Genomic DNA, 18,938 nt, shown 5'->3' on the forward strand with positions numbered 1-18,938 from the left:
ATTGAGAATATCTATCAAGATCATTTTGGACTTGGCTAGTATTCTGCACACATGACGTAATGCTTTTTGCAAACTATGAAGAATCATTATAACACAGCACTTGATTGGGATGTATACTTTAAAGCTTGGAATATCTTCATAGGCGTACAGAGGCCCTTTATCAGCAACCATCACTCCTGTGTTTCAATGGCACATTGTGTTCGCTAATCCAAGTTCAAGTTTAAAAGACCGATCATTAGAAAACCCTTTCGCAATTATGTTTGCCATGGAAACAGCCTAAAGTGACCCCAAACTTTTGAACGATAGCGTAGCATCTGTAGAGAATCCAAGCTTTCATGGTTAGTCACTATAAGATATGTCAATAGAAAATTATACTAGGTATATGCTTAAATAAAAAACTTTGAGTTTGCATCATTGTATAAGTGGATTTATTTCATGCTGTAGGGCATTCAAAAAGGGAACACAAGTTAACAGCAGAGAAAACATTACATTGTCTTATCTTACGTTTGCTATTAAAGTGCTTCACTGGGAACAATTTATTTGAGGAGCATGCTGTAAAGAGTGGTTTGGCAATGGCTGCCTGCCGAGTGAAGGCTTTATGCTGTAATATAATTTGCCTTCGAACTGAACTGTAGCCTCTGAAACACAGAGGAGTAATGAAGTGATGACAGGTATTAGCATGCATAATGGGCTTTAATAGACATTTAATGATATTAAACTGGAGGAGAGAGAAAGGGCCTTCTCCCATTAGAATATCCCTACCTGGAAACTCATTGATCACCCGTATGGTTTTAGAGGAAATTTTTTTGGTGACATTTGGGATGAACACAACCATGCGTCGTTATGAGTCAACGAGTGATAGAACAGCCATCCTGTTCAAAACACATTAAACAATTGATTTTCTCTCTACTAATGCTGCCTGGAGACGTATGACGGAGATTATACTCCCTCGTATTTAAAGAAGTGCTCCTTAAACAAGGCATTCGCTACACTTATTGCATATGTCCCATTGAGGTTTCAGTTATGTTTCCACATTGTAAATTGCATGCCCGAGTGCATTAAAATTGATGTTCCAGGATTTATTTCACCATCTCCACAAAGCTTTAAAAAAATTATAATGCCATCCAAAAAATGTGCTGCTATACACTGGATACCTGAAGGCTAAATGATAAAATTTTATGATAAAATAATTATTTATGCGAAGGGTTTGGGAATTCAACAGAACCAGCCATAATGTTTATAATGGAGCATTTAGTTACAAATACTGGTGGACCAGCACCGTTAATTATTATTTAAGCATTTTGTTATTAATATATGGTTTTAAATCTCACATTATTTGTCTAATTGTTTATTACATTCATTGTTTATATATGCAAGCATTTTTTATTTTTTTCGTTCGCTATGCTAACTACCAGTCTTCATAACCTTTCTGCATTGTAATGTTTTATCTTTTTGCTCTATTTGCAGCCCAGCTCTGAGTTTTACGTACCCACCAACTCCTGTATCCCTGCAACAGATGCATCAGCAGATTTTAAACCGCCAGCACAGTATAGGCTCGGCGTTTGGACATAGCCCTCCGCTTCTTCACCCAGCACCAACGTTTCCTACTCAGAGGACAATCCCAGGAATCCCAAGCGTTCTGAATCCAGTCCAAGTCAGTGTTGGCCCATCTGAAGTCTCACAGGTGAGAATGGCCTTAACTTTTTTGGCCTAACAATAGCCAAATGAAACAAAAATAAAATCCAAAGTAGACATCACTTTCACATCCGTATTAAATAGTAAATAAGTAAGTTGCAAGGACCTGCAAATCTCAATTTTGGACCATATACAACCTCAAATAAAATCAGAGTAAATAATTGCAATTTAAATGAACACCAAATCGAATCTTACTATTAGTTAAAAAAAACAAAAACAAAATGGCAGCTGGAGTTAAACTTACTAGGCAGGAAGGCAAACGCAAGTATCCATCGATGATACGTTTTTATTCCACCTTTGGGAAACCATAGCAATTGAGCCTTGAAGTGAAACATACTCATACAACAAGTTTTCATGCAGGTCTCGGATAATACGTTTTATTTAAGTTTTAATTGAAATACATGTTTTTCACTTGTCTGCTTTATGTCATTCTTCCTTACAGAACAAACCCACCAGTGAGTCAGCCGTCAGTAGTACGGGGGACCTAATGCACAATAAACGCTCCAAAATTAAACCTGAAGAGAATCTCCCAAGCCCGGGAGCTGGAAGCATTCAGGTAACAGAACTCTGCTTACTTGGAGGAAGGACCTCCCGTTGCACTCCACTTTTATGGTTATATACAGTATTAAATATTTTGTATTCATTCCTGTTTGATTATGTTTAATTATGGTTAATTTGTAGACTTCTTATCAAGAGAACTCATCCAGAAACTATTAAAAATGACTTACAATCATAGATGAATAAAGATGCTGTTCCACTTAGACAAAACACTGATTGCAGTCTCTAGTTTGCTAAACAGGTATACTTTAACAGATCCGGCATTGCATTTTCTCACATAAACCGACATTTTCATTAAGTTGCTTTTTTTCCCAGTATAATGTGAGATGCTAGGCTAGGGTTCGGACATTCAGTAGTAATAGGACTGACGTTTCTGATGCAGCTTTAGACAGCACATTTAAATATACAAAATGGTATTTCCAAACTAACTTGATGGGTTGAATTTAAAAACCCCGTCCTATGGATCTCAATTGTAGTATAAAAATAGTCAGTATTTTGTAAGTTTTCAATATTGATATCACATATGCCCTCGTGACAGCTTATGAAACAAATATTGCTCTAAAATTCTATTTTACTGCCTGTTGTTACCAGCCTTATTGATGCAAAGGTTCTCTTAATTAGATGTCTCCTGTTTATACTTTCTTACTTTGTCTAAAAGTACTAAAAATACACATACATTTTATTTAAGATGATTGGAGAATGTTGTGAGGGTCCTGTTTATTAGATGGGAAATCAAAAAATAGACCTCACTCTCCAATCATTTTAGTTTCCGAATTCAGTTTCTGCTGCAATGTAATAGATCACTTAGAATCTGGATAATATTAGCTTCCCCCTCAAGATGGGCCTCAGTAACCGCCCTGATGTATTGAAAAGGCTTAAGAAATACCTTTATGGTGTCAGTAGAACAAGTTTTAGGGGGAAAAATCTAATTTGCGCAAGAATTTTTCTTTTCTTGAAACAGTGTTCAGGTTATTATAAGCAGCTGCCTATGCAGTTGATTTTAGGATGGAACATCTAACCAAAACAGTTGGAAATGCTAAATAAAAATCTTTATTATTATACATTATGTTCATTTTAGATTTATTCTACATTAATAGGACAAATATTTAAAATATATAACAAAAATAATGTTTGTTAGCAAGCCCTCATTAAGTAGCTTTGGGCCCTGAAGCAATTACACAGCAAGGGCCCCTTTGCTGGCTTTCCTGTCTTTAGCAAGCACTTTTCCCCCTTTTTTTGTTTGCTTTCTGACTTTTGCAGTCTTTTTTCCATCTGTTCTATTCCTTCCTCTCTCTATGGCAATTTCTTTTGCCCTACCTCTTTATTTGCACCTCACTTGCTGACAGCTTTTCCTCACTTTTTTCTATCGTCTTTCCCTTTTTTCTTTTAGCTTGCTTGCCTGCCTTTTACATTTCTCATCCTTTCTTATGTCTGTTCTGCAGCCCACACATACATATACACATCCACACTTCTACATATCCACACACATCCACGCATATCCTCAAATATACATATACACATATACTACAACAATATACGTATACACACACATATATGCATACACACATATATACATATACATACACAAATATATACACAGTACTTACCACATTCCAGTCTTTCCTCCTGTATGTTACTTGTGTTACTGAGTAGCGATCTAATTCGGTCTCATGAAGTGGGGCAATCTGTCGGTGAGAAGTATGGACCAGTCTGAACACCGAGGCCTTGGAGCAATTGCTTTCTGCTCCACCATTAATCCGTTATGCCCTGTTATGCAATAGGAGCTTGTCTTTTTATACAGATACTAATAATGGTTTTATTTTTAATAAACTTGACATTGTGTTTATTGTATCTTTTTTTAGTTGTATATATTGTTGCTTTTGTAAAGTATAAAAGGATCATTAGTCCTGATACACTATGTGATAAATTGATCAGGAAGTCTTAAAAACAAAGTGTGTTTCCCTTCTTAACCCGGCAATCTCATCTTTTTACTGCATGTTTAGGATCAGCCAGATGGAATGACTCTAGTGAAAGAGGAAGGGGACAAAGATGAAAGCAAACAAGAGCCTGAAGTGGTCTATGAGACAAACTGCCATTGGGAAGGCTGCTCCAGAGAGTATGACACACAGGAACAGCTAGTGCATGTAAGTTAATGGAATCCAGGATCCAGCCTTTTCTCAAGCTATGTGACCTCCTCCCTTAGAGGTCACGTCCTTTGACCCTGTTCTGTGTCAAGTTTCTTAGCCGGCAGCACTGCAGGCTGGAGAGGTCTTTATGAGATTGTGGAGAATAAAGGGACTTCTTAGCTGCAGAGCTTGACCTGTTCAGTCAGCTAAAGCTTAGTTCAAAATTCAATAAAGTCTTCAACAGAAAGTGTAATGGCTCTGATCTTGTAAGCCAGCAAACATTGTTTTTTTCCCAGTTGATGACTTTGATATTTATTGAGTAAAAGTAAGCTGAAGCTGAACACGAATTAATACTAACCTCAAGCCAGTAACATATTTCTATAAAACAAAACTTTATTTTTGTTTCTCCCTACAAATTTAATATATTATTAGCTTTGTTAAAAGAAGATTATTACCTCCAGCCAAAAAAAACCCTTGACCTTGTGTTTCTTTTTAACCATTTGTACAATGGAACCTTACAGGTAGTGTAAACTGGTGTCTTCTAAGATCAGATCAACATAGAATATAATAAACCATAACTGACACAGACACAAGGAGCAACTGATGCTAGGATTTTATTGCAGATTTTTTTGGTTACAGCAGGTCTTTTTCACTCATACATAAAAGTCCGTTTATTGCACAGTTAGTTGTTTGATTTCGTGTTAAACAGAGAACTGTTAAGGCTCTGATGGGGTACTGGTCCTCAAGGATTGGGTTGAACACCCTTATATAAAACCATACAATGTGACGCCAGAGGAGAACCATTCTATTCTGCCCATCATTTCAGGTGTAAACACACAGACCTCAATTAAACCTTTTCTTATCATCAGCCGTATGCCAGTCATAATGCAATCATTTAAGAACATGCAAAAACAACATCAAGTAATAGTTTTTTCAGTTATGTTCAAACCAATAGTACAAATCATATAATTTTCGTATGTTGGATATCAACCCAACAGCACTTTTGGGGGTCTGCAACGTTGTCTCTCATATTTCCTCCCCTAGTGAATTGCATACAGGTTTATAATGTGTACACTAAAAAAGTACCGTTTTATCGTACTGTTTACTATAGTACTTATTTTTTGTAGTGGGTGCCGCTAAGCCAAAGTGTACCCCTCTCTTGAACGGGCATCTTTGAAATTTAAAGGAAGGCTACCCATCCAGTATTATTTCCGTGATTATCTCTTTAAATCTGGAGAGGTCTTTGTAATCCAAGTTCATAGAATGACCCATTACTTTTAACTGGATAAAATTCTCTGACCTTCCCATTTTAAGAGGGTTGAACAAATTCCAGGGCTCAAGGATCCATGGTTACTAAAAGGGTTGGACAAATTCCAAAAGGCAGGGAACCATGGCTACTAAAAAGTTCTAAAGTGGTGCCTAATGTCATGTGATTTTATTTAGGTTAAAGTCTAGGGACGTATCACATATCACGGCTCCTAAAATAAACTGTCACTTAAAGTCTGGTTTGTACATTTGGCCAGGCCTTCTCATTGTTTCATAAGTTACTCAAAATGCTTTTGTTTGTTCTTGTTAATTGTTTTGTCATGTCTTTTGTGGCTCTCTTGTCCCAGATTTAGCTTCACTGGAGCTTAGGACAGCTGCAGCTCGATGTCACGACATCCAATGATGCAATTTAAAGTGTTTGCCAGAATTCGCTTAATTCCACCAGGCATGTTATAATACAATAAAAAAAAAAAGATCTTTTAGAAAAGCCTATTAAACATGCAGTCAGTGGTTATTTTGAACAGTTGTCCCCAACCAATTTGTTTTGTGGTATTTTCTGTCAGTCTTGGCAAATTTAGTTTCTAAAATGTTTTGGTTTTAACGTATTATCCTTGTTGCAAAATCTAGTAAAACTTCAGAGCGTCCTATACTAAAAACAGAGTTGTAGGTTGAACATGGAGTTAAACCGTTAACCCAGTTAAGATTGCATAGTAAAGTGAAATTATGTGTTTTAACTCTTGAAACACCCCTGCCATTGCTGTGTTTGACATAGTAAATGGCAGCTGTTCCATTTTGTGAGATTTAGATTTATTATTTGTAGATGTTTCTCTGCATTATTGCAATATATGTTTCTGGAAAAAAAAAAAAAGATATTTATTCTAGATGCAGATAGATACAAGTGCTTTGATCTACCCCCTTTTCTGTAGGCAGGGCAAGATAGATGGAAGACATCTGTTCTGTAACTCACATATTTACTATAGAGGCATAGCATGTTTCTCGTTAATCAGCAAAGGTTCTCCACAAGCTTTTTTGGAGGCAACTGAAACTATTTCCTAATTAGTCCTGTGTTAAATCAGCACCTATTTCTGAACTAGCCGAACTCTCCCTTTATCCAGCTAGCCTTATCTTTAAATCTGTAGCAGCTTACCCTTCGGCAAAAGCTCATAGGGCGACTGAGTGCCTGGGCAGCGTTAGACATATTGCTTTGTGTAACCCCATTGAGTTATGTGGTAAGTACAGCGTGTAGGAATCTGCCTCCTCTCTTTTGATCTCAGAGTGTGTTCACCAGGAGCTTATTGTACCATCCCTGATCTCCCAATGCTCAATTATAGAGTATAATTAACCAATTTGCCTTTTTTTAAACAGAATGCCGTTCCTGCATCTGTTGCCACAGATCACCTTTAGCAGGATACCTAAAAGGACGCGCAAATAAATAAATAAGTTGTTGACACGGTAAAGCTTTGTTGATGCATTAAGCAGTAGACAAGGTGTTTTAAACCATTCGGACATCCTGCCTTATTTATAACGCCGATCGGCTCTGAGGGCAACTTGCAGCTAATAGCTGGATTCATGATTCTCCATGGTTGTCTATCTAGTGTGTGACAGCACTGGCATCCTGCTAACGCATTTCACTATCTATAATTGATATCCTTCCATGTAATAGGGGACCAGTGGCAGTTTAAGAGTTTTGCTGAGCGGTTTTAAATCTAGACAGCTCCTGCTCCTGCCTCTGGTCTAGTTATTGAGTGCAATGCTGGAATTTTCTTTTGGTGCAAATGATTTGTTTTTGCAGAGGGGGATACATTGAGTGACAGTGGTTAAACGTGGCTTGTGAATGACGGTCAGGTAGCCTCACGTGCCTGAAGTGATAACACATAGGATTTTATTAGCTTTACAAACTGTAGGATACATTATATGTGACATTGTTACTAAGAGAAGAAAAGTCAATAAAACACATCGCTTCTTTATTAATTAAATACAAGTATATTATTATTTATTGTTTAATATAGTGCCATCCTATTCCACAGTGCTGTACAATGGGTAAACAGACATAGCACATATATATATATATATATATATCATAACAATTCAACAAGAGGTAAGAAGGGCACTATATATATATATATATATATATATATATATATATACATATAATCTGTCTTCTGGGCTATGATAATCAAAGCATAATGTTGCCAGCTGCTTCTTGGATCCTGAGGAAATAAACCTATTTCATTGCAACAGACTATTTTATAGTACCTAGCTGAATTTGTAAATGATCTGGAGTAGAATAGTAAAAGGCCAGTAATTACTCGATTACATGATGATTTAGAGCAGAGGCAGCCCAGCAAACAACTCAGCTACACTGCACTGTGACCTTTTTCCATACGGCAACTTCTGTATGTGTTTCTCGATGTGTCAGTGTGCACTGAACCAGTTAATAGACCCTTAGATCCCAGAGTTTATTGTTTTTTCAGTAAAATTGTCATACTATGCCTCAATGGGACTGTATTTGCTTTTCAGCTTAATGCAGCTGCAACGATAAATCTTGCCATTGGAGACGGGTTCTGTGTATACCAAGTTCCATTGAAACAGATTTATTAAATGTGGACATTTTTACATAGATAGATAGATAGAAGCATATGCTCCTTTTTAAAATAGAAACTTGTGTTTGCTTTTTGTTTCCTTTTCCCCAATCTGGTTGCTTTGCTGTGTAGCCTTGGCATCTGCATGGAGCTGCTTAGTTGGCTGTACCCCCCAGGCTCAAATCCATGTCTCAGATGTCATCAAAGCCAAGTGGGAATCCCCTTTAATCACTGAGGGTCAGCCTGAGCATGAGTTCACTGCATACATTCTCGTATGTATTAGCTCTTTGTATCTAACAATTACATGAAAACTAAGAAGTCTTCTGCAGTGACAGCTTTCCAAAATACATGAAAGCCCACATTCTATTTAATGCGCTTGGTTTAAAAATAGCAATTCAACGTTTGTCCGAATTCTTCGGTCAGCCTCTAACCAGCGGCCAATACTTAGATGCCTGTATTAAGTGGCAAGTTTTCTTTTTTGAAGTTCTGTCCATTCTTTCGCTCCCGGCCCTTTAAAAGGCTGCCCGAAGCAATCGATAGCAATCAGCAGCTTAGAGATAGGGGTGAGATAACTGAATGGGAAGGAATAATCAAAGCAATCGTAAGAATAGGAAATTGTGAAAGCTGGTACACCATAAGGCTAGGTTTCCACTTGGGTTTTTTTTTGCAAAAAGGCCCATAATAACGCCAATTCAGCCACACGGCGTTTTATTAGTGAAAAAACGCTGCAGCCAGATGTTAGCTGTTCTTCAATAGGAAATCGCACAATGCCATATCCACTTGGCGTTTTTCTGTTTGACGTTTTTTCAGTCCTCTTTGGCGTTTTTCTGCTTTTTTGGGCTCTGTGGCAGTTTTTCAAAATCGCAGCATGTTGACGCTCTGGCGTTTTTAGCAAGGAAATCTTGGCGTTTTTCTCCAATAGAAGTCTATGGGAGAGAAAAAAAGCCATGTGGGTTTTGCCTTGGCGTTTTTTATGGCGTTTTTTTTCCACAGTTACAATGCAGAGGATGGACCCAGTATCTGTGTGTCCTACGAGAAATAGGCTGGAAACAAACAGTTTCACACAAAACAAAGTTCATATTGAATTTTACACCATTTGGAACAAACATGCCATTACAAACAAACATACAGAACTGGATCCTGCCTGCCAAAAGCAACAGCAAACAATTTGCACCATCATTTGGGGCCAATCTTCCTAGAGGAGCAGACATTCGGAATAAAGCATGCCTTACAAACCACAGAAAAGAGACAAAAGGGTCCGCCGGGGCGTTTAAGTAGAACTCTACCAAGTAAATGACATCAGAGGGCAGATACTTGCCATTTATCCTAATCCCGTTTAGCTGGGTGAAAATTCCAACGTGTAAAGGCTGGAAAAACTGCCTAAGGTCAAAAAAGCAATTTCCACAGAAAGGCTAAAACGCCAGAAAAAACTCCAGAAAAAACGCCAAAACGCAGGTAAATGCAGTGGCAGTTTTCTTGGCGTTTTTCATCAAGAAAATAACGCAGGACAAAAACCCAAGTGGAAACCTAGCCTTACACAGTTTTATGTAGCGTAATTTGTGTTTGTTTAGTGCAAACTGTAATTGCAGGGTTTGGGAAACGTGACAGATTTACGCTTTAAATCTGTCTGCATTAAACACAAAACTCTTGAACCCAGCTCTGTAGCTTAAGGAACTGTAGCCCTGTTAACCTTCATACTTACCATATTTGAACTAGATTTGATAAACACCATCCAGAGTTTGTAAAAACCAAAGTTTCTCGGTTTAGTAGATCAGCTCCATTGAGCAGCCTAGGATTTGGAGTTGTGCTGGAGAGCGTTTCTCGACACTTTATTAATCTAGTTAAATTTCCTGACAACTCAGTGAATGTGGGAGTTGTAAATAATTCCTCTTCAAAAAGACAGCCTGTCACACAGCCTCCTATGCCTTTATATCTCAGGAGTCTCCAGATTCTTGTTACCATTCCTGTGGTGCTTAATTTATTGCGCTTTGGCCACACTTTGAATACTCCCCCCCCCCCAGCCCTCAAAAAAAGACAGTTGGAGTCAATTAATCCTAATCTCGTTTTTGTGGCCACACTAATGGTCTGTCTGTTCCGGCTTTATGGAATTATGGAATTGTGTTTATACTCATATGCAACTTAATATATTAAATCCCACTTACTTTAAATATTACCATACAAATATATCACTTCCAGCATTAGTCAAAGGAACCTGACACTGTGTAATAGAACAAACATTTCTGTAGGGCATCCATATTTAAAAATATATACATTTTATATTTCAAGGCTCTATTAGCATCATCGAGTACCCCCAGTTAGGGGTTTCTTAGAAACGATCTCACTTCCCAAATTGTAAACGTTACGGTTTAAGATACTTGATGAAACCAATCGATGAAGGTTACAGACAAAAATTAGCTATAAGTGTTCTCAGGATTTGTATGGAAATTCCTCCCCATTGAAAGTGCTGTTCCATCTATTCTGCTGAACATGTTTGTAACTAAATGCAGAATTAAAAACACCATTCCTAGCACTATTGAATGGCCAACCAATTCCCTGAAACAATTCTTAAATTGTGTAAAATTTTGTCTTGTGCATAATGTTCGTTGGGGACAGTTTTTGTGTGAAAGCTTGGCAAAAAAAGAATTGCAGATCTACAGCTTTTCACTGGCTTATTACATGAACCCTTTCATAGTGTTTTAAATAAAGCAGCCATTTACAATTTTTTTAACTAATGACAGAGGATATTAGCATGATTTTTGGTCAGTTCGGTGAGGTTGGGCAGAATTATCAAGTAAATCTCCTAACGATTCATTTGACCCCCATTTTGTACAGAAGTTCACAGGTATAAGTCCATTGCTAAACGTGGGGCTTTAGTGAATAGAACCCATTGTTTGTCACGTTCCATCAGCCTTTTGATGTTGTTCATTCATCTTGAATATTGATTTACAGCGAAACACCAATGTGTCCCTCAGCCCAAAACCTGTGTAAAGCCAGCAGCAATGTGTTCAGTCGCAGAGACCTCTTTTATTCTGTTTTTTTTTTTTTTTACATTGCTCCATAGGAAATATCTCGGGCTACATCTGCATTTATTATCATTATTATTATATTGTTTGTATTGAACACAGCAAGTTATTTTCACGCGAGGAACTTGCATATCTAATCTTCCAAATGAATGGGTGGCACGCCTGCCTACTTTGCCAGAAGAATCAACTCTGGTCTGTGCTACATCGTAGGTATGGGACTGGCAGTGTATTCTCTGCTGTATCTCGGGGCCTAGATACCACAGTTCTTAAACACAGATAAAGTATTACGGCTGAAAATGAAACAAAGCCCCGACCGTATTCCTCCTTGTGTTTAGTAGAGATAAACTTCAGTGAAGTCTCGGTGCTGCTTCTGGCAGAAGCTTTAATTGGTAAAATGCAGATTTTTACTTTTTTTTTTTTGATCAGGGGAGGATTACCGCCCTTATCATTAGAAAGCATCTTACTTGAAGATGAAAAGGCTCCGCTGAATTACAGATGCCAACATTGTTTTAAGGCGCAGCAGCGACTGACACCTCCAACATAACTCTGATTTATTAGCCTATAGTGTCTTCGTGTGGGCTTTGTCGATTTCTAAAATTGTTCAAAATGAATTGCATTTTACATGAAACTCACAGCTAATGTTTCTGAAAATGAGGGCGATTGGGGGAAATAATAATAGCCACGTAGCCTTAATGTAAAACCAGAAAAGCGTGAAATATTCAAAAGCTTCTTTGGCTATGAAAGACAGCAGCTGTTTCTTCAAATCTATCTTGGTGGTGCTTTCCCCGTTTGCCTGATAAGCTGGCAGAGTAAAGATTAATGACAGCGCCGTGTCGCTATCAGTAGCGTCTTGTCGATTTCTGTAACAGGCCTGTCTGCTCAGCATGGAAATTATTGATTAAATAAAAATTGCCATTAGATTGCAGGTTGATCCATAATCGCAAAACAGCGGCGGACACTGCGGTCTTGAGCAATGAATCAAGCTTTCTGTCTTAGTCATTTATATAAATCCGACACTTGCACACCCATTAGGGATATCCATTTTCTATATGTGCCCACAGAAGAAGAACAACATCAAGGGGGAGGCAGAGGTTGCAGTCCGCAGCATTGACAAAACGCTGTCTGGAAAGAGGGACAGTTGGTGGCGGTCATTTGTTTTAGGACTGCGCACTTAAAAAGCCTGCTATCGATCATCAAGGAAACTACATTTTTTGCAGGCTGCTGTCCCTTCAGCTGTATTGTGGATGTTAATCCCAAACAAGGTTTTGGCAGGAAATTTTAGGTTCGAAAGGGAGAACCGTAGATTAGACTGATTTCCCGTTGTGCTAATCCAAACACACAGAGTGCCAGGATACGGAGGTGTGGTGCAACAGGTACCTGTGCACTGTCTAGTGGCATCATGGGGGGGGGTTATAGTCTTGTAGTCAAACTGTTTTATTTTTTTTTACATCACTTAACTTTTTATTATGAGTAAAGACCTTGTTTATGTATTTTTATTTAATTGTTCTTCTTATGTAGAACAGGATTTGAGAAAATTGAGCAAGAACATAAATTGGCACCAGTAGAAACGTTCACGATATCCAGGAGATAAAGCAGGACGAAGTGAGACCTTGTACTATGTACACTTTACATACGTGTGTGTACCATTTACCTTTGTACTCATAAGCCATATATTTCTCCTCTATACGTATACTTATTGTTGTCCTTTATACTTTAATTTAGAGAGCACATTGCGATTTCCAGAATGTTCAGCAAAGGAATCCCTAAATGAGTGTTTGCTTATTGTGCTGTGTGACAAACATTCCCTGAAAAATTGTAAGAAGTACATTTTGTCACAAGAAAGGCTTGGACACTCAGCATTACTAGCCATTCTATCTCTCATGCTGCATCAAGTTATAAAAGTTCAATCATTCTCCTTAAACCCGTTACGTGCCAAGGTTAGCTTTGTTCAGTCCATCATTCCCTTCTCATTTTAGCTGGCTTTACCAAGACGTTTAACTGTTTGGACAGCTGGTGTAATTTTGTAAAGCCCATTTTGTTTCTATTTTTCAGTAATATTAGTCAGCTCGTCATTCCTACCTTTTCTTAGGTTCCCATAAAATGGCACCCAAAATATTAATTATATTGACCCGCGAACTCTTATGTCTTCATTAGCCCCTAAACTTTACTGTATCTACATAACCAAAATGCAGCATCTACATCGACTATACTCTTTATCCTGGACGTCACAGTGCAAAAAGTACATAGATATTGTGCCAAGATGAAAGCATGCCAGCGAGATAAGAATCTCTAGAACAAGCCAGTTTATTCCTGCAATATGTATTTTTTCGGGGGAATTTTTCTATGTTGGATACATCAAGTAAAATTAAATATAAATCCCTAAATTCTCTGTGCACAGTCCTGAATAGATGAAAAGTTGGAGAGATATGTTATACTTCTTTATGTTGGGCATATATGTCAACACGGAATCTTTCCAAGCAATCTTTCTTGCTTTTGACAAAGTGAAGCTAGGGCAGAGAAGGAAAGGTAAAGGGTGGCACTCTCATTGATGGCTCTAATCACGCAAGTAATACTGAAACCAAGTGTTATTTTTTCTATCAGTGTGGTATGCATGAAGGAGTGGAAAACAGACAACACCTAATGTGTTTTGAACCTGATGATGAGGCATTAGTCTCTGTTTTCTACTGCTTTATGCATTGTATGAAGATGGGACAATAAAGGTTGGTTTTTAATATGACTTGTGTCCCCAGAGAATCATCTTTACGTATTCTCTCCATTAAAGATAAACCTGATTATTGTTCAATGTTAGATTAGTTTGTAAAAAAGATATGTATTCCCGGTGGTCTAAAATGATCTGAGATAACCCCTTTCTGACTAACAGAAAGCCTCTGTTTGTATCTTTTTTTGAGAGTACATTCTTTAGTCGGTTAAAAGAGACAAGGTATGGTTACATTTATAGTGTAATATAGAATAGGCAGAAACATCAACACTGTTCAAAATGTCAGGAACCCCCTTAGATACATTACACTGTTGAACTCAAGGAGAAATATATAAATTTATATTATGTAGAAAAATACCATAATGGGGGAAAAGTTGTGAAGTGAACCATGTATTTTGTATTCCAAGAATCTTGCTATTAATCTGTAAAGGTTACGGGAAAAATATTTTACTGTGAAATGTGTATGCTAATTTCTACATTTCTGTACGTGAAAGCACTAAACTGCCAGTTGTATTTCATGATGTGTGGAAATAATTATGCCTGCTTTGGACCAGCGCAAATGCTTTATAAAAATGTCAGCACTGTGTGGAAGAGATTGGCAAGGCTCAGCCTTAGAGCCAGATCGGAGGTGTTACAAGTCTATTTTCCGTAACTCAAGACTGAATCAGTTCAATCTATTAAAATTCCAGCTATCAGTACCAGGATTTTTATATTCTAGGATTATTTTTAAATGTGTCATTTAAAAGAGAAATGGGTCCAACACCTAGACAAGGCAAAAAAAAAAAAAAAGAGTTCCCTAATAGACTGTATTTGGCTGTATTTGGACTGTATTTGGCAAGTAAGTCTTGCCCACTTTTTAACTGCTTTGAGCAACACAGTAGAAGTATTGCAAAGAAATATACAACTTACTGGTCCAGTATTCAAAAGATTTAATGACTTGAAAAGAGGCTGTTTTTAGTCTTTGGAAATACACAGGCCAAATGAGAACAGGTCCCAGGAGCTTAAGGTTACATCATAAATACCACCTTCTTAACTAGTTGAATTGTAAGACTTGACTAAAATAAAGCCCACTCATGGGAATTTAAATAAAATGAAAAGTTTCTAGTATGTAGCAGCATCACATACATACATGTTTGAAACAGTCTGATCAGGAAAAGTGCCCATACAACAACATCAGTGTCTGTGAAGGTAGAACATCAGTCAGTTGTCCACCACAGACACCAGTAAATATCCACCATAAGCAATGTTGGTGCCTACCTCTGATGATGAAATGAAAATTACATTGAATTACATTCTGAAACTATTACTTTAGAGGTTAAAAATAGGGTTTTCTGTCCCTTCATACACTATATCAATAACAGTTTTGGGACACCTTACCAATACACCAAAAGGGACTTTGATGACATCGCATTCTAAATACATACACATTATTGCATAGTTGGTCCCCTCTTTTGCAGCTATAACAGCTTCCACTCTTCTGGGAAAGTTTTCTACAAGATTTTGGGGTGTTTCTGTGGGAATTTATGGCCATTCATCCAGTAGAGTATTTGGTCAGACAAAAAGCTCTGGCTCGCAATCTCCGTTCCAATTCATTAAAAATGTGTTCGATGGGGTTGAGGTCAAGGCTCTGTGTGGGCCAGTCAGGTTCTTCCACACCAAACTCATCCAAGCATGTGTTTATGGGCCTTGCTTGACTGGCCCGCACAGGCCTGACCTCAAGCCCATCAAACACCTTTAGAATGAACTGGAACAGACATTTAGAGCCAAGCCTTCTTATCCAACATCAGTTCTTGACCCCACAAATGCTCTACTTGATGAATGGCCAACAAAGAAGAGAGAAAGACAATTTAAAGGCTTAATGTTCAGAAGAAACTTTGATAGTGGGCCCTGGGCCTTAGTCTCTTCATTTGTTCTCAAACAGTGGTCCATGGATCCTTATAATAGAGTTGATATATGTCTATCAAGAAATATGTATGTGTACAAATAGAAAACGTTCTTAAAGCAGTTAGAACAGTTCTTAGAATTCAGTCATTGTCTAAACATAAGCTGGCTGTCCGTGTATTATGCGGTTTGCCAGCTGTATGTCGCTAGTTTGGGAACATGGTCCCTAGGGTCCAGTGTATTTCTAAAATGGTCCCTGGACAAGAGAATATGAAGACCATGGCCTTAGACAATGTATCATTGTCCTCATTTGCTCAGCTGTGGCAATTAAATGCACTGTGTAAGATATCATGACCCATATTCACCAGGCAGTTCTCTGCCTTTCGTTTTCCAACATGTTCCAGGGCAGAGAACCTCATCCATCAAGACCTGCTATGAACTGATGTTCTTTCTCTTCACCACACTGAAAAGTGTTCTTTTTGCCCTATTTGTAACTTGATTCAAGTACAAATACAAGAACATATATTGGATTAAATAAAATATCCTTCTGCTTAATGACAATCTTTTTTTAAACAAACTTTTTTTTTACCCTCTACCTCCTGAGGGAATATCTTCTCTTTGGGGTCAGGAATGTAATAAGGTAGTTTTTTCCCTTTTACTCCAGGATATTGTGTCTGTCTCTAAACATTTAAATTGCCCCAGAAAGCTCTTTGGAGCAAAATACAGTGTTTTCTTTGTATGGGAGCCAAGGATTTGATTCTCTTTTGGGAATTCTCTGAACATGTTTAACCCATTGACTGATGCTTTAAATAGGTTTTTATTTAAAGCAAGTGATGTTCTTAACACTTGTGCTAAACTATAAGATAATGCAGATAATAAATGCATACATATGTACAACATTAAGCCAAAAGAAAAGGATAGAACTTATTTCTAACTAGTTGTATTTATATATTTTGCTTCTAGTAAAAAAAAATTTAACTTGAATAGTAAGCAGTTGAGAATAGATGATCTAGCATAGGACCTACTTCTTTAGCTCCACTTTTAATGAAATCATGACAAGCCAATGTTTCGGAACCACACGTCTTTTCCTCATATCATATACTAAATATACTCATAGGAAACAAATAAATGTTGCCTATCTGCCATACAGAGTTTGTTGCAAGAATAATTCACTGTTTCACTGTTTTCAGTATGTGTTTTTTAGGATTTCAACCTAATATATTACCAAAATCAATACAGTTAGTTAAACAATGTAGTAGAAATGTTTACGTTATGTAAATACCGTAAAAATTACTAAAATGATAGTTGCTATTTAGCTACTTATATTCAAAATTAAAACCATTCGTACAGCATCCAGCCTTTTCAGCATGTACTGAGTTGCTGCATGACACAACAGGAAGTGAACAAATGCCAAAGGAAACTACTTCCCCCAGTATCCTCTGATGTCAGATGTTTTAAGTTCTGTCAAAAATTGGAAACATTAACGTGATATATTCATCACAGATAATGAACATATTATTCTTCACCGCAGAGATAATTGCAACCGCATACTTAGTGAACATAATTAAACAAATATATATATTTAGAATTTAAAACGAATGCTAAACTATGTAGATAACGGTCAAAACATATTACATTGAATGATTGTTGCTTGTATACTAAATCCCACAGATTATTTTACAGTCTGTTTACGGTACTTTGGAGCAGAGTAGTGTGGGAATCACAAAGTACGTAATGTTATTTTCTGGTTTTATTGCATGTTCCAGCAATCAAATCTGTAAACTTGCCATTTTTCAGCAGCAAGCTTTACTTAGAGACTGACAAATATTAGTAAGATGATAACACTGGGAAAAAATTGTATAACCACAACTGTAAAGACGCAGAGGTGAAAGGGTTAATTGCAGTTCTTAAGTAACTGGATTTGGAATCCATTAGTTTCCGCAGCAAGCCAATATAGTTCTTTAAATATATTGCCCCACCTACTGGTGGCAAGGAAGAATTGCTACTACTTGAATAGTTTCTATGTCTGAAGATTTTGTCTTATATGTTTTGTGTAGCCTGGAGGAGTGGAAGAAAAAAAAGGTAATGGAAAATTAATTATACAAAACTTAACCATTTAAAGCCATTGGTGCACCCTCGACACTCTACATAATGAATAAAATGTGTTATATGTGGAGATGGAATGGGAGGAATTTGGTAAAAAGTTTGGGATCAATATTATTATTAAGTATAATTGTATCATCATCTTTGCATTCAGGTCCCCTAACCCAGTGGCACAGTAGTCAAGTATCTAATGTGTAATGGGGAGGCTGGCTTTAAGACCTCTATATAAAGTTAAAAAAATAATCTACACCATCTGGTTTAGTCATTATATAGATAGTCTGCTTGACAAACATTCTTGCCAGAAAAGTAAAATATGTTTTGCAGTTTTACCAAACACCATGACGTTAACCTGGAAGGTAAAATGTTATTCTAATGTAAAGCAGCTAAGCTTCAGCTTTGCGCTCAAGAGACCTGTTGAAAATGGGTAACAGACCTGTAGTCCCTCAAGGACCCCTTCAAATGTCGTCAACTCTAATTACTGCCTGTCCTGCACATTCCTCTAAACTTGATTAAGGTTCACTTGTATGTAGGGATCCTGCTGTCATTTCACCGGAACTAGTGCAGCTGAAATAGTTACTGAGATTGGTCCCTGTAGCATTGTGGACTGCCAGAAGTGACCTAGCCATTATACATACACCAGTATAGCGGTAGAGCACTTATCAGGTTACATAGATGCCACATATAATAAAGTGACCACATCAATGTAACGGGAACCATTACTCACAGATACAGGCAATGAGGTGAGGAGTTTGGAAAATAACTGCAGTCATGTAACATACGATTTTGGACTAAAAAAAGTGTACATTTTATGAAAACAAAACAGTCAATATTAGTTTTCTGATTAGAGTTTTTAAGGTTTGTGTCTGGTCAACATAGATTCCATTCCCCATAATACAGTATTTGAAATGCTAAGACCCATACGGGTCATTATATTTGTTTTTCTTTCACTGTTTTTATTTTACATTTCTGTTGGCCTTCTAACCAC

General features: G+C 37.3%; 1 protein-coding gene across 4 annotated transcripts in view; it reads left to right on the top strand.

The window, feature by feature from the left end:
* Positions 1-18,938, top strand: part of LOC149300676 (transcription activator GLI3-like) — a 96,261-nt gene that overhangs the window by 69,625 nt on the left and 7,698 nt on the right. For all 4 annotated transcript variants that reach the window (XM_089484775.1, XM_089484777.1, XM_089484778.1 and 1 more), the window contains 3 exons: positions 1,468-1,684; positions 2,138-2,251; positions 4,257-4,397. In XM_089484775.1, the coding sequence (XP_089340901.1) occupies positions 1,468-1,684; positions 2,138-2,251; positions 4,257-4,397 (472 nt within the window). The remainder of the gene's footprint in view (positions 1-1,467; positions 1,685-2,137; positions 2,252-4,256; positions 4,398-18,938) is intronic.

Source organism: Sceloporus occidentalis, unplaced genomic scaffold (assembly GCF_023333645.1).
Source record: "Sceloporus occidentalis isolate IW3139 unplaced genomic scaffold, rSceOcc1.0.p SCAF_23, whole genome shotgun sequence".
Lineage (NCBI taxonomy): Eukaryota > Metazoa > Chordata > Lepidosauria > Squamata > Phrynosomatidae > Sceloporus > Sceloporus occidentalis.